Source organism: Felis catus, chromosome F1 (genome assembly GCF_018350175.1).
Source record: "Felis catus isolate Fca126 chromosome F1, F.catus_Fca126_mat1.0, whole genome shotgun sequence".
In the NCBI taxonomy this organism is placed as follows: Eukaryota; Metazoa; Chordata; class Mammalia; order Carnivora; family Felidae; genus Felis; species Felis catus.
In genome coordinates, this window is record NC_058384.1 from 36,497,258 (window position 1) to 36,523,034 (window position 25,777).

The 25,777-nt window shown below is 34.4% G+C and overlaps 1 protein-coding gene across 5 annotated transcripts in view; it reads right to left on the reverse strand.

The window, feature by feature from the left end:
- Window positions 1-25,777, reverse strand: part of DENND1B (DENN domain containing 1B) — a 268,689-nt gene that overhangs the window by 57,952 nt on the left and 184,960 nt on the right. For all 5 annotated transcript variants that reach the window (XM_019821935.3, XM_019821934.3, XM_045048956.1 and 2 more), the window contains 2 exons: window positions 24,376-24,501; window positions 12,167-12,268 (listed from right to left, as the gene is read on the reverse strand). In XM_019821935.3, the coding sequence (XP_019677494.2) occupies window positions 12,167-12,268; window positions 24,376-24,501 (228 nt within the window). The remainder of the gene's footprint in view (window positions 1-12,166; window positions 12,269-24,375; window positions 24,502-25,777) is intronic.

Sequence of the window (25,777 nt, forward strand, 5' to 3'; positions counted from 1 at the left end):
TACAGATGCATGTATGTATATGGGTGAGGTATGTGTATGTATGGGTGTGAGTATGTATATGTATATGTGTATATGTATGTGTATATGTATACACATAATCATGTGTATGTATATGTATATGTGTATATGTATGTGTGTATGTATACACATAATCATGAAGATTTATACTATGCAAACACACATATACATTTACATTTATGTGACTGCACACAGTGACTCTGTGATAAAGATGTGCTGGGGACTTATCACATAAAGGTAATTAATGCAGTGTGGTCTTACATAAGAACCCCCAGGGAGATATCTGAGTCTAAGGATAAAGAGAGGACTATAACATTAGGGGAGAGGTGGGAGATAACTGTGACTCTAAAGGACACTGAAGAAATAGCCTAGAAAAAAAGGAGGGAAAAAATAGTATATCACAAATACAAAAATACGTATACAGAAAGGTACATTAAAGAGGAATAGAGCAAGGATTCTTTTCATTATGCCTGTAACAAAAGCTATCCTTTCAGGAGAAACCATAACACAAAGGATAATAATAGTGACATGAAAGAGACTCTGTCAAGAAAACATTAAGATACCTTAATGTGAGTGTCCTATTGGCATTTTTTTTAAGAATCTGTTTAAAATTTTTATTTTGAAATAGTTTTAGGTTTACAGGAATGCAAAAACAGAATGGAGAGTTCCCACATAACCTTCACCCAACTTCCCCTAATGATAACATCTTACATAACCATGGCACATTTATCAAAAGCAAGAAATTGACATAGTTACAGTAGGTATAATACTACTAAATAATCTATAGACTATACTTAGGTTACAGTGGTTTTTCTACAACGGTCTTCTTTTTATTCCAGGATCTAATCCAGTCTTTTCCAGTTGTGGTTCATCAGTCTTTCTTTGGATCTAGACACTTTTGGAGAGTACTGCCCAATCATACTGTAGAATGCTCCTCAATGTGGGCTTGTCTGATGTACACTTATTATTAGATGGAGGTTATATATTTTGGCAAGAATACCATAGGGGCGATTGTATCCACAGTGACTCTCATCAGGGAGTTCATAATGTCAATTTATGTTACTACTGCTGGTGACATTAACCTTGATCATCTGGTTAAGGTGGGGTCTGCTGGGCTTCTCCACCATAAAGTTACAATTTTTCTGTGTACAATAATACCTTAGGGAAATGTGTCAATTGTTTTAAGATCTATAACAAATATGAAAAAACTAACCATCATATGGCAAGTGGACTTTCAAATAGTACTTACCAAATAAATGTTGGTTGAATAAATAACTAACTACATAACCATCTAGTGTTTTGCCATTACACGATAAATTTCTAATTTAAATTTTTAGAATTATTACACAATGAATTTTGAAATACATGTTATAAATTAGTATCTGAAATTAAGTACTGAGTATACAGAAAGTTATTTTTATGGGCCCAAATCAGCTCTTCAAACATCATCTTATTTTACCTCATATTCCAACACTGTAATCTACTTATCAATCTTTGAAGTAGCACTTTGTCAGGTGCTTTTAGAAAAATAAATATCAAGCTATATAATAGGTACTGAATTTTCCTTATGTATCATGGTAGTATATCTTCACAGTACTTCTCAAGATTAGTTGAGCACGAACCCCCTCCCCCATCCCAACTACAAAGGATATATTTTATCAAATCATAAATTTTCAGGTTTTCCCTCACAACGATAGATGTGTTAGACCCTACAGTTGTTCAAGGTCCATCAAAAACTTTTTAAATAAATTTTAATTTAATTTTCTGATAAGTATTCTCTTAATGAACTGGTATGAGAATTTTCTACTTATACCCACAAAAGTATGTTCCTTATATAAGGAAAATTTGATGGAATTAGTTGACATGTTTACCAATAACATGAAATAGGTTACAAATGACATGAAATAGTGATTTCATCAGAAATGGATTGATCTTGAGGATTTTTACACCAATGTTATTATTTATATATTAAATATACACTTGTTATTGTATTCTTCGGTCATAAGGAAAAGTTTACTTTCATGAAGCAGAAATCCATCTCCCTAATCTTAGAGTCCTTATATATAATGTATGGCTGTTAATCACTGTAGTATGTAAATATCTTAGTCTTCAAAATCACTTTTTACAAGTAGTAACTTTGAAACACTGTACAGAGAAATTTTATTAATATTTATTTAGCACCAGCATTAACAAGATCCTATGCAAGCAACTACACATACAGAATTGAGTCACATATGGTCCTAGTACTGGAGTAGCTCACAATCTATACAGAATATTGATATGTAAACTAAAAAGAGAATTATTAGAAATGCCAATATAAAAATATACATATGAGTATTATCTTTGATTTTGCATTTCCCTCTACTCTTGTCAGCCCATCAGCAAGAACTGGCAATTCCACCTCCCAAACATAACCAAACCCTGCTCTGTTTTGCTTTGTCTTTTCTACTACCTTCCTCATCCAATCCACCATCACTTCTCTCCTGAACAATTGCAACAGACCCATGTAGAGACCCACTTCTCTCTCCTCTAATCCATTACAGCACAATCTGGGCAATCTTTATAAAATACAAATCAGATCCAGTCACACCCCAGCTAAAGCTTTCCAATAGCATATTGCTTTGTTTAGAATATAATGCAACAAGGGATGCCTAGGTGGCTTAGTCAGTTGGACGTTCTGACTTCAGCTCAGGTCATGATCTCACCATTTGTGGGTTTGAACCCCCTGTCAGGCTCTGTGCTGACAGCTCAGAGCCTGGAGCCTGCTTCGGATTCTCTCTCTCTCTCTCTCTCTCTCTCTCTCTCTCTCTCTCTCTTTCTCTCTCTCTCTCTCTCTCTGCTCCTCCCCCACTCAGGCTATTTCTCTCTCAAAAAAGAATAAACATTAAAAAAAAATTTTTTTTAAAGAATATAATGTAACTCATGCCTTTAAAGTCCTACAAGATCTGTGTCCCCTTTCTGCTCTTCTAACCTAAGCTGATGCAACTTTCTTTCTTGCCCACAGTTGATTTAATTATGATCCTAGGAAATGCCGAGTTCTTTTCCCTCCCTGGGGTCTTTTCAATAGCAGTTTCCTCTACCCGAAATGATGTTCCTCTTTTGATATTCTCAAAACTAATTCCCTTCTTCAGATTTCTCTTAAGTATCATCTTTTCAGTAAAGCCTCTTCTGAACCTCTGGTCTAAAATTAGGCACCCAATCAATATCTCATACCCTCTAAACTTACCACTTGCTGACATTTTTCCTTTTTATTTGTTGTATGTTAACCCATTCCCTTCACTAGAAATCACAACTCCATGAAAGCGGGTTACACAGCTCTGAATCTCAAGTGCTTGGAGGAGCAGGACCCAACAACAACAACAACAACAACAACAACAACAACAACAACAACAAAAGATGCTCAGTACTTAACTGTTAAAATGAATAAACAAACAAAATGTTTTCAAAGTAATACAGGCACAGAGAAAGGAGTGCAGACCTAGTGAGCTGGAGGAAAATCAGGGAAAGCTTTAAAGAGGTGAAGGAAAACACAGTAAGAGGGAAATTACAGTAACATAGACTAAATGCTGTAACTCTGGTATGAACAAAAGCTCTAAGGGAACAGAACGGATGTAAGGGTAAATGTTGATTTGGATAAGGGCTGATGTTTGAGAAGACTATGGAAGAATGACAATGGATTAATACTGGCTGTATGGTACAGCATATACAAAACCTTACTTCGTGAAAGGTGTATTTGAAGGGATATTCAAGGTATTTGGACAGTCCATTAGTATAAGAAACTGGGGAAGGATTTAAAGCTTAGAGAGAGACCAAGCACCTTACAATGTGTGATACTCCGAGAAAGTGGCACACCAGGGTACAAACCCAGATCTACTGCATTCCAGAGCATTCCAGAGCCAATGCTATTAACAATGGGATAGGCATGTCATTACACATGGTGGTGAGACCAGGAACTCAGAGCCAAAGAATGAATGCAATGTATTTACCTGAAAACTTGAGTTTAATTGAAGATGAAAGGAGGAGAAGGGTACTTTAACCAGTAATTTATTTAAAACATTTTCACTTTAAAATAAACACAACTATACTGTGGTATAGAATGCACGATGTATATAAACGTCTCTGAAAAATACAAAATGGCTTTATTAAATGTGCTTTTCCAATGGTCTCTGATAGTCACATTCCTATTCTTTTCAGAAACATGTGTTCTCTTCTACCACAAGGGGCACTTTGTTGGATGGAAAAGTTTAAAAAAGACACATTTGTATTGTCCTATGAAAGGCAGGAAAGGGTTTTGGAAGAACACCAAAAGAGCCTTTTCCAATTTGAATCTTTCCTATCATTTTCCTCTCTGATAAAGGTAGAATATAAGCAAGCAAGATTATTTTAGGCAAAAAAATATATCTATGCTTGAGCTCCTTACTTATTATATACATTTCTTAACAGAAATATAGGTTGCCATCTAAAAAAGGGCCTATATCACGGAGATCCCATAAGTCTGTGGCTGTATACTAGGCTCTTGGGTCAACACACCAAATTCAGTCATGGTCTTTAGCCAGGAAAAGTGTATAATAAAATGAGCAGACAAAACTTTAGTTCCAGTGACCTTAATAACGAGCAATATACACAAGAAAATAATTTCCTTTACTGTGTTAGTATAATATGAGATAAAGGTAAGAGTCCTAAAAATAATGGCTTAAATCTCGGTAAAGCTGTTAGCTACAGAAACATGGTGATGTCAGAATGGTGGATTTAAGAAGCTGTTTCTGGGATTCCTTCCAAATCCATTATCTAAAGAGGAATTTATCCAAATGGAACCTACTATCATCCGTCTAAGCTATGTTTATTTCATAATATCAAGGAATGTTAGAGTCGAAAGGTATCTCAAACTTAGTGACCTTTTACTCTAACTCATCTTACAGATGCAGAAACTGAGGTTTCAAAAGGTTAAGAAGTCAACTGTCAATGAAAACAGCCCAATAGAAACAAGCTGATCTGAAAACAAATATATATATATATATATACATACACACACACACATATACGTATATATACATATATACATATATATACATATATATGTATATATATACGTATGTACGTATATATATGTGTGTGTGTATATATATAAATGTTTTTATACAGTACTTTGATAATTCAAATAATAGTGTCTTAAATAATTAAGTTTAAATAATAATAAAGCAAACTACCAGAACATTCCCTTCCTTAGAAGGGCCTTCCTTGAGTGCCCCTCTCTCCCCACAGAAAAGACCACAATTGCTTCAGGTTGTCCTCTCCTTTGTCTGCCTTTATAGTTTTACCACACGAATGTCTCCCTATATAATATACTATATAATTTTTCTTCCTGTTAAATATTACATAAAAAGACTCATCATAGTAATCCTTTAGTGATTTTTTCATTTAATTCATTTTCAGTTTTGCTGCAGCTTAATTTTCCTACTGTACAATGTTTTATTGTATGAATATAACAATTTGTTCATTTTAACACTGATCAACATCTGACATTACTGCCAGTATTTTGCTTTTTACAAGCAATGTCAGTAAATGATTTCTGGTGCACAACTTAGAGTGAAATTTCTAAGAAATTTGCACGTTTAACTTTAAATGGTAGTGCCACAGTGTTTTCTAAGTTATTTGCGCAAATTTACACCCCCATGAACAGTTAAAACTTGGTCCCTTGCTCTGTGCCTTTGCCAAATTTTGAGATTCTGTTTTTGTTTTTGTTTTTTTTTTTTTTTTTAATTTGGCCAATCTGGTGAGTATATGGTGAAATTTCATTGTGTTTTTTTATGTGATGTTCTCTGACCCCAAATGAGGCTGAATACCTTGCACACTTTTATCGGCCATTCAGGTTTCTCCATTTGCATGTGCTAACTCAAGTCTTCTGTACAACTCTATTGGATGAATATGTCTATTCCTGCTTATTTTGTTTTGTCTTGAATTCTAGATTCTGTGTCCTTGTGTGGTTTGTATTTATTACAAATATGGTGTCTTTTGGTAATCAAAGTTTTTCATTTTGATAAAGTCAAACTTATTAAGCTATTCCTTCATGTCTTAAGAAACCTGTCTCTCTCTTCAAAGAAATAAAAGTAATGTCAGTTTAGTGTCTTCTAAATCTTTTTTTTTTTTTTGGCTAAATTATATATGCTAGGGATTCCAAAGGTAATAGCTAACACCTTTTTCAGAGGTAGTATTTTTAATATTAAGTATGAAGTTTGTTGAAATTGCTTTCAATCATGCCTCTTTTTTTAGTTTTTATCAGGAATTTTATGAAAAATTTCTGCATCTGTTGAGATGATCTAATGATTTTTCTAATAATAGGCTAATGTAGGAAATTACATTCATAGATTTCCTAATATGCAATGGCCGTTTAATTTCTGGAGTAAATGAAAGCTGCTCATAAAGTAGTATCCTTTTAATACATTGCTAGAATTGGCTGCAAATATTTTGTTTAAATCTTTCCATTTGTGATTGTGAGTGAGGCTTACCTATAAGGTTCTTTTCTCATGCTGTTTTAGGATCTGGAATCAAGATGATCTTAGCCACACAAAATAAATTGAAGAGAATCTCCCTTTTTCCATAATCAAAATGGGAAATTTTTGGAATCTGAATTGAAACCATTTGATTCTTGGACATGTGGAAGAATTTGCCTGTGTTATACAGTTAACATTGTTTTAATTTAATCCACATATTTACCATTTATTTTGTTCTTCCTTTCTTCATGCATCTCAGACCTTCCATCTTGGATCTGAGAAAACTTTCTTTCTCCCTGAAGTACTTTCTTAAAGTATTCCCTTAAAGATTTCTTTCTGCTGTCTGGTATAGCAGTCAGGGTTCAATCAGAGAAGCAGAACCAGTAGGAGATATATAGGAGATATAATGATAAATAGACAAACACAAACACATATACACAGGTGAGATTTATTACCGGGAATTGGTTTACATGATAATAGGGGCTAGCTAAGCAAGTCTGAAATTCGTAAGACAAGCATCAGGAAGGAAAAATCATGAGCAGGCTAAACCTATAGAAGCCAAAGCTCTCATCCACAGACAGGATTTCTTCTCTGTCCCAGGGAAACCTCAGTTCTGAGTTTAAGGTCTTCCAATTGATTCAGACAGACCTACCTAAATTATCTAGAATAATCTTCCTTATTTAAAGTCAACTGATAAGGAGTTTTAATTATATACATATATATACATATATATACATATTTATATGTGTGTGTGTGTGTGTGTGTGTGTGTGTATATATATATATACACATATATATGTATATATATGTGTGTGTGTGTGTATATATATATGCATATATATATATATATCTTCACGGCAACACCAAGATTGGCATTTGCATTTGATAAAGTAACTGGGGATTTTAGCGGAACAAAGAAGACACATCAATAAAGTCAACACAAGGAGCAAACTCAGGGTTTTGGGGGGGAGGGGCAGGGTCAGGTGGGGTGGGGAATGTTTTTATATCACTCTTATAATTAAGATGTATTTAAAAAAATTTTTTTTACATTTATTTATTTTTGAGAGACAGAGAGAGACAGTGTGAGCAGGGGACGGGAAGAGAGAGACAGGGAGACACAGAATCAGAAGCAGGCTCCAGGCTCTGAGCTATCAGCACAGAGCCTGATGCTGGGCTCGAACCCATGAACCGTGAGATCATGACCTGGGCCGAAGTCGGACGCTTAACCGACTGAGCCACCCAGGTGCCCCAAGATGTATTTTAGTCAGCAAAGGATTCTAGGTATTTTTTCTCCACATGCTGAAGATACGGTAGTATCTTCTGGATTACTAATGTAAACTCAGCTGTCACTATGTTGCTCCCTGAAGGTAATCTATCTTGCCCATCTTGTTATTTAAAAAATTTTCCATTTTTACTTAATGTTTTAGAGCTGAATATATGGTGTAGTTATAGATTTCTTTTTATTTATTCAGTTTGGATATGTTAGACTTCTTAAATTTATACAATGGTATATTTTATTGGTATGGGCATTGTCCTTTGAACTACTCACTCTCCTCCATTTTCTGTCCTCTCCTTTTAGAGTTTATTCCAATGGCTTTTAGACACTTTCATTCTACCCTTCATGCCTATTAACCTCTCATATTTTCTATTTCTTCATTCTTCTGCGTTATCTTCTGGATAATTTCTTTTTCAGATATATCTTCCAGTTTAGTAAATCTCTCTTCAGTTAGATCTGATCTGCTGTTCAACCCATCAATTTCCATCCATTTCAGTTACATACTTCCTACCAGAATTTTATTAGCTACAGTCTTTTTTATGTTTTTATTTTATTTTTGAGGGACAGAGAAAGACAGAGCATGAGCAGGGGAGGGGCACAGAGAGAGGGAGATACAGAATACAAAGCAGGCTCCAGGATCTGAGCTGTCAGGACAGAGCCCAATGCAGAGCTCAAACTCACAGATTGTGAGATACTGACCTGAGCTGAAGTCAGATGCTTAACCAACTGAGCCACCCAGGCTCCCCTATAAGCTACAGTCTTAAAAACTGGCTTCACATTAATATTTTTATATCCTGAACATTTTTTTAGTGTTTATTTATTTTTGAGAGAGAGAGAGACAGAGCATGAGTGCTAGAGGGGCAGAGAGAAACAGAAACACAGAATCCAAAGCAGGCTCAAGACTCTGAGCTGTCAGCACAGAGCCTGACATGGGGCTTGAACTCATGAACCATGAGATCATGACCTGAGCCAAAGTCGGTCACTTAACTGAATCACCCAGGAGCCCCTATATACTGAACATTTCTAAGCTTGTCTTCTATTCCTCTGAACATCTTATTTTTTTTTTTTTACTTTTTTAATGTTTGCTTATTTATTTATTTATTTATTTACTTACTTATTTTGAGAGAAAGAGCATGAGTGGGGGAGAGACAGAGAAAGAGGGAGACAGAGAATCCAAAGCAGACTCCAGGCTCTGAGCTGTCAGCACAGAGCCCAACATGGGGCTCAAACTCATGTACCACAAGATCATGACCTGAGCCAAAATCAGACACTTAACCAACTGACCCACCAAGGCACCCCTAATTCCTTTGAACATTTTAAGCATAGTTATTTTATATTCTAATTTTGATAATTCCAATATTTAAAATCTTTGTAAGTCAATTTTGGTCCTCGGTTTCTGCTAGTTCTTGCTCATGATTTTTTTTCCTTGTATGTTTATAATTTCTAACGGTGAAATTTATCTTTGGAATTTTAGCTGGGAGAATTCTTTGATACCTGGGTTCCTCAAGAGAAGATGTGTGTTTGCTTCTGCCTAGGGCCTGACAGTGCTAACAATTTAGGATCACTGTAAACTTGGCTTGAGTTGTATCAGACCAAATCAGAAATTATTAATTCAGACTTCAAATTTCTGTACAGGCTGGTGTGTTTACTTTTCAGCAGCACCCTTTCCTCCCCTCCACTCAGTACCAGTGCTTTGGAGGTACAATCACCAGGAAATGAATAAAAGGAAGGAGCAGTTTGATTTCTTGTTTACTTTTACACTAAGTCATCCCAGATTTGTGGGAGTAGGGTCTCCTATTACACTTTTCAACTTGGGAAGTAAGCAGTAGGCTTTGTCTCCTGTTCCACACCACGAAACAGTTTTTTAAATACTGCATTTAAAATTGTTTCAGTACGTAAGTTACCTCCGAATCTCTCCCGGCCGTATTATCTGAAATAATAGTCTACTTTAACTCTTAACTTAAAATTATATGCTGCTCTCCTGGACCCATGTTCTCTCAATTTTGATGCATAAGCACTGCTAAATAGAGAGCCGGAGGAGTCCTTGACCTATGATGGATCACAAATTCATAATAGTGAATAGCAATCATTTATACCTAATGAATATTTTTATATTCTTTCGAAAAGAGCAATAGTCTCTTTGTGGCTTCATATATGTTGGTAATTTTTTACCAATTGATTCCTATTTTTGTTTCTTTTCTTTCCCCCCAAGTTTTAGTAAAGTGTAATTGTAATCAAAAAACTGAACATAACTAATGGAGACAATGTGTTAAGTTTGGACATATGTATACATTTTGCTACAATCACCACAATCAAGGTAATAAAAATATCCAACAGTTCGGAAAGTTTTCTTGCGTTCCTTTGGGTGTGTGTGTGTGTGTGTGTGTGTAAGAACACTAACATGAGATAGAATTTTAATAGACTAGAATTAGGCACTATGTTGTACAGTGAATCTCTGGAACTTATTCATCTTTAGAAGTTTGTGAAACTGTCAATAGGAATCTTTTAAGTCCCCAAACTTCAAGTATCATTTTCTCAAGGGTCATAAAAGGGTATCAAGTTTGAGAACATGGTCAATTGGTGCATGTAAACTATCTAAGTTGTCTATATAATGGGTTCTATTTTAATTGACCACTTTAGTATTCTACATTTAGCCTTTTTGACCAAGTTATATTTAAAAATAATCCTGCATAGATTTATACTTTATTAATGTAATGGCTCTAAAATGAGGCAGACACTAAGATTTAATAAGCTTCTACAAAGTGTTGTGCACTGTGCTGGGAGTATACATGTATCAGTTCACATAAACTTTATCACAACCCTGTGAGATACGGGGTATTTCTATTTTAAAGAAAAAGAGACAGATACTTATGAGCAAACAGCTATTACATGAGAAAGCCAAGATTTAACCCAACTCTACCTGATTCCTAAAAATATGAGCTTATTGTAAGTATACAAAAATTACTCTATCTGAATTATAACTAATGAAAAGATTTTGGTTACAGTCTTATGGCCAAAGGTTACGTCATAAGTTAGATATTCTATCTACCCGTTCAATTCTTGACCCCCATATGAATTGATCTTCACAATTCAGAGTTGACAATGGGAAGTAGTACTATCTCTCCTTGACAGATAAAACTACAAAAAGGGTATCACTATTTAACTCCACAAACACGCACTGGGTGACTGGTTTAGGACAGCATTGTGCTGTATGCTTCAGCATTTAGAAAGACCATCACTTGATCCTTCTACAACCTTGGGAAGTAATTCAATCTATATTGGAACCCTCTAGTGACAAAGCACCAAAAGTAACCCACTCCATCTTCAGAAATTCGTAAGACATCTTTGATCCTAAAAGCTATCAAAGCTGCTTCTGCCTCTTTTAGGTATTGGGTAAACGTAACCCTTTCTTTAAGGTAAACCTTCACATATGAGAAGATAGTTATAGTCCCCGCCCCCCGGAGTATTTTCTAATTATTTTTTAAAACTTCCTCAGAATATGGATAATAGTATTGGTTTTGTCACCATCAAATTAAATCACTTATTTAATTTGAAGCTTATCTCAAATTACATGGGATCTTTTCTCTTGACAGTCCAAAGGATTCTATTAGATTTTCAGTTTCAGCTATTGAATTTTTACTCATGCTTGTATCCTGGTCCTGAGCAGTTTATGGCACTTTATTGGTCTTCATTAAACGATGAATTCACACAGGTAACTTTACATTTAAATTATCATGTGGAATAAGAAAATAAAGTGTTTAGAACTTAATTTAAATTACGTAAACAGAAATTGAGAGGAGCCTCAATTGAGAGACTTGCTATGATCACACACAGGAATGAAAGAATGAGTACATCTAAACATTCTCAATTCTGATGTTAAGCTACTGCTTTTTGAAATTGTGACAACACTTTCTGAGCCAAAAATCGGGATACATAGTATGATGATGACCTTTTTTTCTGAATTTTTGAATTTATAATTATGAAGTCTGTTTTTCTAAGCTGAGTTACATAAGGACTGTCCTACAAAAAATAGTTTGCTTATCATCCTCAATCTACCATACCAAACCAACTCCTAGATGCTCACATGAAACTAGTCATGCTGGTTTCGGAACTGTGAATGAATACTCTTTCACAGACCATCAGATTAGTACTTTAGATGAGATTTTTTTTTAATAACAAAGTTACTATTACTTAATTTTCTAGAGTGCCATGCCATAGGTAACTGTAGAGTTAACAAAAGAAAGAAAAATTTCTTGTAATTCTAGAACAGTATTATTCAGAGTTTTGACAAACTTTTGATAAAAGTGATAAAAACGTGCTACGCATTTGTTACATTTCTGTAATCTTCTGTTACAGAAGGAAATATGAAGGCCCACTCTTACCTGCTTGAAAAGTTGGAGGTTAACTGCAGTTTCCAAGAACTGTTTCATCAGACTTGAACGATGCTTTACAAAACTCTCCTCACAGAAAGTGATGGGCTCCCCCTACAAAGAAATAAAGATTTTTTGGTGTCAAAAGAAAGTCAGCAGAGAGAACCAGTCTCTCTAAAGAGGTACATGGAGAGTCACAGAGGAAATGTAAGACACAGAATCAACCTCCAGGTGCTGAAAGTCTAAAGGGAGTCAAACAGACCCTTAGACATAATAGCTGAATTTCAGCCTCATAAAAATATTCCTCTACTGATAAGCTTCTACGAGAGCTTCCTAATCAAGGATCCCTGGGGTCTTAAAATTGCTCAGTTTCACTTCCTCAGAGTAAGAATGAATCACCTAAAAACAAAGGTTTAATATTATTAGATGAATTATGAGTATTAAAAATAGCATGCATAGCTGAAAAGAGTATGCAATTGCAATTTTATTATTAGAAAACATCTTCGGGGGGCCTGGGTGGCTCAGTCAGTTAAGCGTCCAATTTTGGCTCAGGTCATGATCTCACAGTTCTTGAGTTCGAGCCCCGCATGAGGCTGTGTGCTGACAGCTCAGAGCCTGGAGTCTGTTTCAGATTCTGTGTCTCCCTCTCTCTCTCTGCCCCTCCCCAACTCATGGTGTCTCTCTCTCTCTCTCTCTCTCTCTCTCTCTCTCTCTCTCTCTCTCTCTCTCTTTCTCAGTCTCTAAAATAAATAAACATGGAAAAAAAGAGAAAAAGAAAACACTCTTGCTATAAAAATTACTGCATGATTTTTGCCATTTATATTTGATCATTAATTTCTTTTTAAATTAATTACAAGTTCTTACAGTAACATTCTCTTCGTGATTGCAAACACAATTCTGATTGAATACTTTCTAGAATAAGTCTCACTTTGTACCTGCCTCAATTTACCCTATTTTTTTAAGTAATCGTAACTTTGCAAGTGTCTTGTGGTAGCTTATGCTCCATTAGCTGCTCCTCCTCCAAATTATCAAGAACTTAAATTCTCAATACAGATTCCACTCATTCCATCTATTCCCATGCATGACCTCGAAAACTGTCACTTACTGGCTGATCCCTACCACCTGCTACTTCCTCAGTAGCCTGAATGGTCTTCTTGCCAGTTCAATACATGTGAAGATAAGTGGCTAAATTATATGACCCAAATGAAAACAGAGATAATCCATTATCAATGTTAATACAATGATCCACTCATTATAATGAATCCTGTAGCAATCTCTATGTTGCAATAAAAAGGGGGGAAAAAAGTGAGCCTGTTCACCTTCTAACAGACCTTAGAAAAAAGATTAATTATAATTTAGCTTTAAGGACAACTCAATGCCTTGATTACAGGTATCTGTAAGTAAAATTCTGAAAATTGGCTCCTGTATGAACAAAATAATGAAACTAATAATCTAACAGTAATTCAACTGTTACCACTGTCTGATGGAAACTAATGACACTATAGATTGGCACTGTTCAATACACTAGCCACTAGTCACATGTAGCTATTTAAATTTAAATTACTAAAATTAAGCAAAACTAAAAATTCAGTTCCTCAATCACACTAGCCACATCTGAAATGTTCAACTGTCACAAGTGTTCTGTGGATCCTCTTAGGTAGCACAAATACAGAACACCGATCACAAAAAGTCTTCTGACACAGCACTGCTACAGAAGAAAATATACAAAATTCAAACAAATTATTAAAGAAGACAATTTAATAATCTATTAATTGTTGTCATCCACCATCAGTTGCCAGCCAACACCTCATAATAAAACTGCAATTATGCATTTTGATACTGACTACTGCCAGTCTTAAGTGCTACGGGAAGATTTTAAATTACATATTTTAAAAACTTGATTAACTTATATAAATATATTTTGGATAATCAAAAATCACTGTTTTTGCCACTATCACAGAACTCACCACTTAGAATCTAACAGAGGGGGGAAAACAACAAACAGGCAATCCTGTTAAAGATAAAGGTCTATTGTTTTTGCTTCCCTGGTATCAGCATCGTATCTAGTTACACTGGGAGCCAAATAAATGTTTCTATAAGTCAATAAACAAAATAGCAAGCGAGCTAAACCTTGCTCCATAGGACTTATTTTCTTTTCAAAAGTAAATACAAATTACAAAAAATCAAATCATTTCTTAATGGCAATGCTAACTACAGCACTATTATTACAAAGTGATCAGTACTATTTAACGTTAGTTTTTATTGCACAGATTTCCCCCCAAACATGTGAGCTATATTTTATTAGTTTCTACAATGCGTCCAAAAGTTGTCATTAACACTGCAGAACATTCTTCAATTCAAATACAAAGGTCTATCTTCAATTGAAATACTTGTCAATTTAAACATAAAATTCTATCTCTAACTGAACAGTTTAGACTTCCGATGTTACAATCAAGCATTTTTTTTTGATTGGAAAGAATGGAGGGAAGGGGGATGGAGAATCTCAAGGTAAGGGAAAATGGATGTGAGCAAAGTCTACCTGTGCTTTCTCAAGAATTGGGCATAACATGGTCTTTAGCCAATGTGAATTATTCGGGAAGAACCCTGTCCTTATTAATCTTCTAGCAACTGCTTTCAATTTTTCAAGAGAAAGTTCAGATGTGCTGTCCATCCATTTTTGATAACACCAATCATGGTAAAAGCTTTGAACTTAACCTTCAAATGATGAACACAGCCTGTTCACTACGAATCTCTGATAACAACAAAGAAGAAAAGCCCAGATGCATATTAGAATTTTCTCTCAGGAGAAAGAAAAATAAGTCTTGATTAACAATGCTCTAAATTTTTGCAATATTAATACACAGGAGTCTCAATTATTGTCATACTGGGATGTATGCTATCAAACAGATTATAAATAACTCCCCAGTAGGAGTTCTTTTAAATCCAGGTCAGGTTGAGTGGTGGCATGATAAGGAACTCTGCTTAGGATCTTCTGATTTATTTTTTATCTGATTAAAAATCAGGATTAGGATTGAGTGTTTTTTTAAAACCTTTCTTGTTCTAAGTAGAGTGACCATGTCTGGTTTTGCCCAGTTAATTCCCAGTTTACTGCAGTATAAGAGATTTAATTTAGAAGTTCCTGTGGCTTCCCAGAGGAAATCTGAGCTGGTTTGGAAAACTAATGGACGCTTTATGAAACAAAGATGCAAAATATAGTCTTGAGAGAGGCAGACAAAAAGGGGTAGTGTGTTCGGGATGGGTGTGAATTAGAGACAGTACCAGATGATGATAATAAATGACTGGTTGAGGCATAGTGGCTAATGGATATGAACTACACAAAGTACCTGACAGAAATAAAAGGTAGATTAAGCCATATTGAAAAAGGTCTATGATATATTCTGAAGTTATTTTCTTAAAGACATCAAGAAGCTCACAAAAGTATCTACTCAATAAAGTGACAAGACTGTATGTTTTAAAAAATAAAGTTAATAGGCAAGAGGAAATAATGGAAACAGGCAGACCAATTAACAGTGTGATATAAATCAGCCAAGAAAAGACGAACGAGGCAGCAGAAAGGAAAAGTGATGACAACCATTAGCTAACACTTATAGGAGACTTATTTACTATTACCAAGAGTAATAATAATAGCTAATGTTTACGTAATGCTTATTATGGGCCAGGTACTGTTGTAAGCACTTCATACATATTAACTCACATAAACCTCAAATTTACTGTTGTCTTACTTCATATATGAGTAAACTAAAATATGGGGAACGGTTAAGCAACTTGCTCAAGATCACACAGCATGTAAGTGGTAGGAGCTGGATTCAGACTCAGTCTATGCTTTCAAATTATCCCAGTTATGGGCATTCAAGACTATGGGGAATGTTTTATTTATTCCATATCATGCAATCTGTAAAAGTACAATTTCATCGCAAAATCAACTGGGCTATATATCAACTGATATACAGCAGTGGTTCTCAAAGAATGGTCCAGGGATTCAGACCTTTTTACAGGTTCTGCAACATCAAAACTATTTTTGTAACAATGCTGAAACATTATTAGCCCCTTCCACTTTTATTTTCTCATGGGATCCAATGGAGTTGATCAGAGGTTACACGACTGGTGATATTGCAACAGAGCAAAAGCAGAACCAAATATGAGAATCCAGCTAACTTCCCTTAAGCCCCATACTTTCGAAAAACTGTACAACAAGGTATTCTTCTATTGTTTTTTTGTTTAGAAACAATAATTTCTCATAAAAATATGGTTTATGTTTATCTATAGTATTGTATTATTTTTAAATAATATTTAAAATATTTTCAGTTTTAATTTCTAATATGATAATAGTAAAAGATATACCCCACAGAAACAAAAGTTCTTTAAAGCTCTTGATAATTTTTTTAGAGTATGAAGACATTCAGCAACAAAGGGTTTAAGAACCACTATACAGAAACAGGACAAGGAGGGGTCAAAGATGACTTCCAGATTTCGAGCTTGAGGATCAAAAGATGATACCATTAAATAAAGAAGAGAAATACAGAAAAAAAAAACAACCAGATTTAAGAAGGTGATAAAATCAATTCTTGCACATGTTTTTGGTCAGATTCCAAGCTGAGCCTGAGACAAGGATTCTTGTTTAAATGATTTGTTGATGGAGAACTCTCAGGAACTAGGAAATATGGGAAACAAAATAGGGCAGAAGAAAAAAGCCAAGCAACAATGTGTTTTCAGTTGAAAATCAGCCTCAGCCTAAACCTATGGAAAACACTAAATGTACTGGCAGAGTTATTCCCATCTTGAAGCAAGGGCAGCATAAACCCTTTATCAGCCAGTCAAGCCAATGAGGCCTTCCCTGCGGGGGGAGAAGAATGGAGGTGCCTAGGGAGGCACTTCCTACTTAGCCAAGGGCAATTTTTCTCTGAAAAGGGTGCCAGCCAGTAGAGGGGATCTGGTCAGGGCACCAGTAAAGTCCATGAAGGCATGGTAAAGGCAGCAAGTAAGGTTTCTGAAGATGCATGGACGTAGGGTAGCACATAGCTAGACACTCAGGTTTGGAAACCTTGTTGTTTAATGTATATTTAGGAATTATCTGCACAGAACTAAGCATTAAAATTAAGCTGATCACTCTACTTAGGGAAAAAGATTGACATAACTGAAAAATACCTACCTATAATCCAATTTATTTTCTAAACGTTATATTGTTCATTGACAGAAAAAGTAAGGAACTATATAGCTCTGTGGAGACACAGAATTAATTGTGTAGAAACATATAAATGGGGAAATGAAAAACTATCCATGGTAAAAATCTGATGTGATGCTAAAGCAACTGAATCTTTTGCTTCATGGAACAGTGATGAGGCAACAGGAAGGAACCAAAATTGAAATCATTTCGATAAAATGTCACACAAAGGAGCGTGAAAAGAGGTAAAGAAAAACTACCATTCAATACTAGGCTGGCAGTGAAGTTCTTATGACAGAGAGGAGAACCAGACTTTCCAGAAAGGAACCACCAACATCACTTACCATTGAAGTATTATGTCAGTCAACAAATATAGACTAAGAATGAATCAACAACATACTCAGCATTCTATGATGAGGTTTGCTAGATGGTTTGTTATTAATAAATAGTAAAAATACCAAAGTTCATACTTGATTTACCTGTTACAACATATAAATCAGAGCAGATTCAAGTTCAAATTGTCCACAAAATAACAAACATCACATTCAGTCCCTTGTATAATGGGAAGGGAAGAGGTACCATTAAAACCAGTGTGCTAGAAACTACATGTTGTTTGTACCTGATGGTATTTAAATAAGACCCATCAATTAGTTGTGGCAGAAGAATGGATTAAGAAATGGCGGAAGAAGTGCCCTCCAGTGCCACATATCTGGCCCTTATGGAACACGTGATTTACCTTGCCAAGTCTTAGATTCCATCTTCAACATAAAGATGTAAATTCTCCCTCCTCTGAAACCCAGAGCCTTAAAAGTATGTATCTTTCTTTTAGCACTGATTTTCTAAGTTGAATTAAAGGTTATTTTTATACATTTTATTTGTGTATTTTTGAGGTCTGGGACTATATCCTTATACATTTCTACATTCCCTATTATAATACTCAACATAGTACTTTGCACTTTGAGTGTTCAGTAAATATCCACTAGCTAATATTTGAAGTATTTTTACAGGATAATTAAGGCACAGATAAGATATGGAAGAGATGGGGCTGTTTTTCCTACCCTACTGTATGTTCAGTTTCAAAGTGATTATCATCACTGAATTAATACAATATTTTTGCTTAGTGTGTTTTTCAGGATGGGCATCTTTCCAGTTCTATGTTGTCTTCTGGAGTAGGAAACTTGGCAACAACAAGAAAATACTTAAAACATAGACTAGATCTCTGTTTATGTTTTGCAGATATATATATATATTATATATATTTATATATATATTTATATATATTTATATATATTTATATATATATTTATATATATTTATATATATATTTATATATATTTATATATTTATATATTTATATAAATATATAAATATTTATATATATTTATAAAAATTTATATATTTATATATATATTTATATATATATAAATATATATATATATAACTTAGTAACAATTCATATTGAAAGGAATAAAGGTGTCAGAAAGAATGATACTGTGTAAAGATATGAAATATAATCAAAGCATCCACATAATGCTTATTCAGTTCCCTAATACACTTGGGCTTAATATGTAAAGTCACTGTTATATAACAAATATAAACAAGCAAAAATGTCTGCATAACGATAGTTTATTTAAAATTTTAAAACTCTTAAACACTCTGTTACCAGTTTTCCAAGGTAATAGTCAAATATATTCAGGTTCTGACACAAAATAATTTTAAAAGATTTTTCAGGTGATACAACATTCTTCTTCCAAGTGTCCCAATGTTATTATTATATAAGGGACCACAGTCTACTCTCAGAGTTTTTTAACCAGGAAAACAATACTTTTTCTATTACTGAAAATTATTGATGAAAAAAAATCCTTATATTTAAATCATAAACTTTAATCATTATTTACAGCTAAAGCTTCTTTCTGTACATATGAGTACATATGAGCTTGCCCTAAAGTTATTAGATCTGTCTAGAATAAAAATAGCTATCAATGTTCCATTTGCCTTTGATTCAGCAAGTTAAGATGGGAAAAGAAATTCATTTTTCTCAATCAGATACAGTTGTTTCTAGCACTCTAGTTAATTTGAACACTAAAAAAGATTAATAGAGCTACATATTAATTTTATACATGCTATGAACAATATATATTTTCTTTCCCACTATTTAAAGAAAAACACTCTCTATTCTCATGAAACACATTATCAGGGATATAAAAATGAACCCTTACTATCAGAGTCCCTAGCTCTACCCATCCCATAGTGCTGGTACAGAATTTTTATCGTTTTGCTAAAGCAGATAAGCAAAACACCTTCTCTGTTAATAATAATAATAATAATAATAATAATAATAATAGAACAGAAAGAAAGTATTATAAAAGCAACCATATTCTATCAGAAAGCCAAATATACAACAAATGTTTATTTGGTTGCAACCATCTTTAAAGCCAAAGGTCCAGACTCAAACTTGGGTAATGAGACGAATGGAGGTCTAAAATGTTTTAGTAACCATAAAACCAAGGGGGGTGAGCAAGTGTACTTTTCAACTCAGATTTTTAAATCTCTAACAAGTTGACAGTTACAAATGTGTTAAATGGAAACTGGAAGGCAAAGATTTAGTGAATGGCCACTTAAATTATGGATGCCAATCCTGTGCTTAAATTGTTAAAGTTTAATCACAAAATATAACATATTTGCTGATAATGTTTAAAGGAATATAATCCAAAAAATGTCTGAAGGACAAATCTTTCAACTTGCCAAACAGAGGGCCAGATTACTAACCAATCTTTATTTTAAAAGGAATTTACTTTTTATCCATTAGCAAGGTTCCCAGCCGCCCAGAAAAGCTGGAGTGATTGAAACAAAGGACAGCACCCTAACTATTCAAAGGACTAGATCTGAGTGTTACTTCTATGCTCTTGGACAGGATAATCAAATATATGCCTTTGAATGTATTAAGCAATATTTTAACTCAGGCAAACATTTCCTTAGCATTAGCTGTTGGTCAAAACTTAACCTTTTATTTTTAATAGCCTGTGAGACAAATAAAACAGGTACAACTGATGACCCTTTATTAGTTATTTAATTCAATCTCTTAAAAGCATTCTGATGTTTATAACAGTGTTTTTCTTTTGGGGAATCAGAGGAGGGTACTTTATTTTAGTTTTGTTAAAGGGATTTTCCTCCCCAAATTTACTACTTCTAAAATGTCATTTTTCGTAATAATAGCACTGATGTTATGTTAGGCACTGTTCTAGGTAACCTACATTTATGAACTCATTTTATCCTCTAAACAACCCAAGAAGAATTATAAAAGTGTGTTATCACTTTTCTTCAACTTATTTAGCACATTACTTTGATCTCATGTTTTTTAAATCTTAAAAAGTAGCTAACTTACTGGTTAAAATCCAAAGAAAGCAAAATAGCCATTGTTTATTTAAATCACTTTCCAACAACTTTACAGAGTTGCATATTTCTCTCTGTAATAAGAGCCGGCACAATTTATTTGTCAATTGTGCTAGGGTGTCATTTAGAAGGTATAAATAAGAAGGAACTATGAGAAAAGTAACAACATATTTAGAACTGTCACTCAAACATTCTAAGTGTAATCTATAAATATGAGTTCCTCTTTGGCGGCATTTAGCGAATGTATTGAGGTATTTGCATTTGAAAATGGACATTTAAATCATCCTGGGGGCTTCCCCTAACTGGTTCCCCAGACAGGCTGCAGAAGGCTGGAGGGAGGAGGAAGGGAGAGTTACTCTAGGTTGATAAAATCACAAATGGGAATATGTAGCACAAATAACGAATTATTCCCCCAATTTATATACACACCATGGTATGCCTATGGGCATGTGCTCCTTTTCAGGAAAGTCCTAAGACTGTATCATTTGTTCTGTCTCTCTTTAAGTATGTACTGAATGCCTTTCCATGTACCTGCATTTAGAAGAAATGTTAAATTCAGGAAATTGATCTCAAGGAGAGTATGATACAAGAATGGAGGCCAGAGAGCAGAAACCTGTCACACTGAAGCAAGAGCAGGACTGTGAAAAGAATAGATTCAAATGTAGGCCCCACTATGTACTAGCTGGAGAGCCTTAGTGAGGTTATTTACACTCCATGAATATCATTTTCCTCATCTTTAAAATGAAAAGGTTACGGGGCGCCTGGGTGGCTCAGTTGGTTAAGCCGCCAACTTCAGCTTAGGTCACGATCTCATGGTTCGTGGGTTGGAGCCCTCCATTGGGTTCTGTGCTGACAGCTCAGAGCCTGGAGCCTGCTTCAGATTCTGTGTCTCCTTCTCTCTCTGCCCTTCCCTGACTCACACTCTGTCTCTCTCAGAAGTGAATGTTAAAAAAATTTTTAAATGAAAAGGGTAATATTTGAAGGCTTATCAAGATTACATAAATAGCCTATCTAAAAGGTCTATTAATGCCTGGTACCCAACGGGTACTTAAAGGTCAATTATCATTTTAATACCAACTAATAAATTATGAATCTCAGTAAAAATAACAAAAGAATTATAATAAGTAACATATAAAAGAGGGAGAAGAAATGTATTAAAGAAAATAAGTGTAATCAATTCACAGAAAAAAGGGGCGGTAGAAACTATAGCTTCAAGGGATTAGGAAGGAACTAGATGGCCATTAAAAGCAAGAAAGATAAAAGCACTACCAGGAAAAAAGAACATTATAAATAACAGTTTGGAAGCCAGAGAAGCTTGGGACATTTGGAGCCACAGGCAGAATTCTCTGAATTGAGGTCGAAGTTTAGGAAAAAAGTAAAGACAGACACAGACTACTTGCCTATTGTGAAGGCCCTGAATGACACTCCTAGGTCTAATCTATAGGTTTAATTTTCTCAACGTAAGGGGAATAACAATAATAATGGTTTGCTTTTATATGTGTATAAAAAATCATGACATTTTAAAAAGTAGTACCTGGTTAAAGAATTCATATCCGTTTAAGGTTACTTAGTAAATTTTTCCAGTTGTGCTCTACTAGCTAGAGGGTAGTACTGAACTACACTTCTAAATAGAGACAAAACCATGAAGTAATTGTAACTTCTGAACTTGGCCCTTTTTTTTTTTTACATATATCAGAAAATATATAAAAGACATACACCTATTATATAAATGTCCAAAACAGTTCACAAAATAAAAAGTAAATGTACGTTTAATAAATTAGAATATAGGGCATTTGTAAAGACAATGCCTAAACAGCAACAAAAATATTTTATACACAACAAAGAAAGAAGTCATTTTCCTTAATAACTATTTCTATTGAAAATAAAAAACACTGTCTAAATATATTCAGTATACTTTAAAAATTATGCTTTCATTCAAGATGGAGTCAAAAGAAATGTAAAAACACACAGAAGGAAAATACTGTCCTTTGACTCCCAGAAAGAATTAGCACTAAAAAAGAAAGAAAACATCAAATATAAAAAGGAAAAAGGTAGATAATTTAACAAATTTATAATTAGATGTGATCAATAAACAGGAAAGATGTTCTATGATGAAATTATATATTTTCCCACAGATACTGGGAATCTGGCTTTAAAGATTTAAAAAAGAAAAGTGATTATTGAAATCTTGTACCCCTGTCTGTTCAATTGATAATTTAAATCATATAAGGTAATTTTCTCTTCAATTTGCTTTCCTCAAATCTGAAGTCCTTCACGAACTTCAAAAGGAAAAGAAAAATGTAACATACAAAGATTAATAATTATTTAAAGGTGGCAAAATTTAAGCAAAGTAATAAATATCCCTGTTGGTACTGTAAACTCGAAATCAACCTGTTTTAAAAAATTTGACAACCAGATGATTTTAAACTTTTATTAGTACAGATGATGGGTGTACAATCTTTTAAAGAATGAGACCATGTAACTGTCAATAATTTTTAAAGTCTCCCTCATGTGATTCCCCCACATGTATACCATATTCAGTGCTAGGACTTATACAATGCTTTTAAAAATATACACATATTTCCAAAATATTAGCATGCAAATTAGATATAGGTACTTCTCTAGAGACAGCCGTTGACCTGCCTATCCATTTAAGGACTCCTAATAACCCAATAACTCCTTGGAGATATAAGAGCCATTGGGTGGGAATAGGGAAGTCAGTTTAGAAGGGATATAACTCATTCACATGTGTTTCGTTTCACAGTTTACAACAGGGTTTGCACACCAATTCTGAAAAGTAGGCAGGGAAAGTACAAGAATTCTCATTTTCCGAATAAGAAGATCAAAGTCTATAGAGACCAAGGAAATGGGTCAAGGTTACACAACTTAATTAGCGGTCGAATTCCTATTAGATAACAAGTCCACTACTTGTTACTAAGTCAACGTTTTTTATCCATTACAACTTATTTATCTGGTCGTGGAAGGGCAGTGTAATTATTTTCATAAAATCAGACTCACATATTTAACCAGTAATTTAGAAAGAGAAACAAATATATTTTGATTTATACCTTTTGGACCATCTGAAACCTTGGCTGGCTACAATTCTACATAGTAATCATTTTTAGGGTATTAAAACGAGAAAAGAAATGGCAGAATGAGCTAGCACATGCTAAACAGATAAGTGCACTTAGAAAAGTGTTATGGAATAGGAAGACAATAAATTTCCGAATAGTGCAAAATTTGCAAGTTCTAATATTTTTAAACTTGCACGTTGTACTGTCACCTCTACATGCATTGATCTATAAAACCCAACTGCCTGGTTAATTTCTTAATCCTCACATCAGGTAGTTCCATTAAAACGCATTAACACAATTCATTAAGAGGTTAAGTATTCCAATTTTAAAACAATACATAAGATAATATGCAAAACGTGGGAAATAGTAACTAAAGGTTACTAAAAGAACTAAAACCAAAAAGTCAAGGAATTGGAGACAGAACATAACGTCTTAAAGCACATCATTCTGGATTTTAAAAGACCTTTATGATGCGTTTTTCATGTGTGATATTAAAATGTTTCTTTTTTCTGCCCCACTCCGAAGAAACATAAAAAAAGCAAATGAAAATAGTGATGAAATAAAACGCTTACAGGTTTGTATCTCAGTGCATCTCTGTAGGATCCAAACAAAGCAGCCTGTGCCCTAAGAAAGGCCCTAGCTACTCCATCCCCTGTAGCTGTAGACTGCTTCTTCAGTTTATTTTTCAGGGCCGAGACCTGCATGACAGAGAGGAACAGTTAAATTAACACCTCAGAAATTGGTACAGCGAGGTACGAACCCAATCAGCAGGCAAACCACAGTGTCTGCAGGTCAGCCAAAAACTCATCCTCCTCCCTGATAGCTTATCTTTTTAACTGCAGAGAGCACCTGCTGGTCTGTTAATTGAAACGAAAGCAGGGGCCGATAGTAACGTGCTAATGCAAATTGGTTTATGCTCTCTTTTTTTCCCAAGGCCTCTTGACATAAATAAGCTTTAATTATTTTACAGTAAACTGCTCGTGAGCCACTTTTCTGCAGATTTTTAGCAATTACAACATGTGTCTACTTGTTTTGAGATGAAGCCGGTTGGGTATCGTTCATTTCTGCCATGTAAGGTTATTTGTTACAGGTCCTCCAGGATCACCGACCATTTAATTTTATTTTTGGAAGCCTCATTTTCATATGTAATTTCCTACTCATTTGTTGAATAGTTTCCACCATTATTAGACAAAAAGAGGGGAGAGAAATTGAAGTTATTGAGAACCTCCATGAGTAGAGAATTAGGTTCTACAAATGTTATTTGCCATCTCATCTAATCCTCCCAGTCTTCTAAGAAAGGCACATGTACTATCATTTGTGAATAGTAGAAACAGGGACTCAGAGATGGGAATCAGTTTGCCCTCACTAGACAGTTAATACGTGGCTAATACATGGCAAAACTGAGCCTTCAACCCAGTTCTGTCCAGTTCTTCCCACCACAACATGCTGGGTTTGAGTCCAATGTCATTGCCTTATGAACCAGTCATCGGATTAAAATAATGTTTTAAAGTCAAAGGAAAATTTATTACGTGGGAGTTTGCTAAGTTTTCAAGGCACTTAAATTTGTTATGATTGTTCATACATTTGCATCTTTTAATTTCAGGTTCTGTGTGTTTTACAGAATACATACTATTTACGAACTGCCCTTACTTAGATGAATATTTTAGAAGTGTAATCATAATCCTGATGTACACTCTTATTTTGTTAAGGGGAAGTGATTTGATGTTCCTGTGCATCTGACTCAACCAATTCCTTTCACACATCCTAGAAAACTATATTCTCTACACATAAACAATATTGGTGCCCATATATTCCTCATCAATGCCTTACATGGGAACATGAAATCATGTGAAAACTCTTGTTTTCTTAAGAAAACAACCGATGGGACACATTGTGGTTGGATTGTTCCCTTAACAGAGCATATTCTTACCCTTATGAAACTAACAGACAACAAAATAATGTCATTTCCCCTTT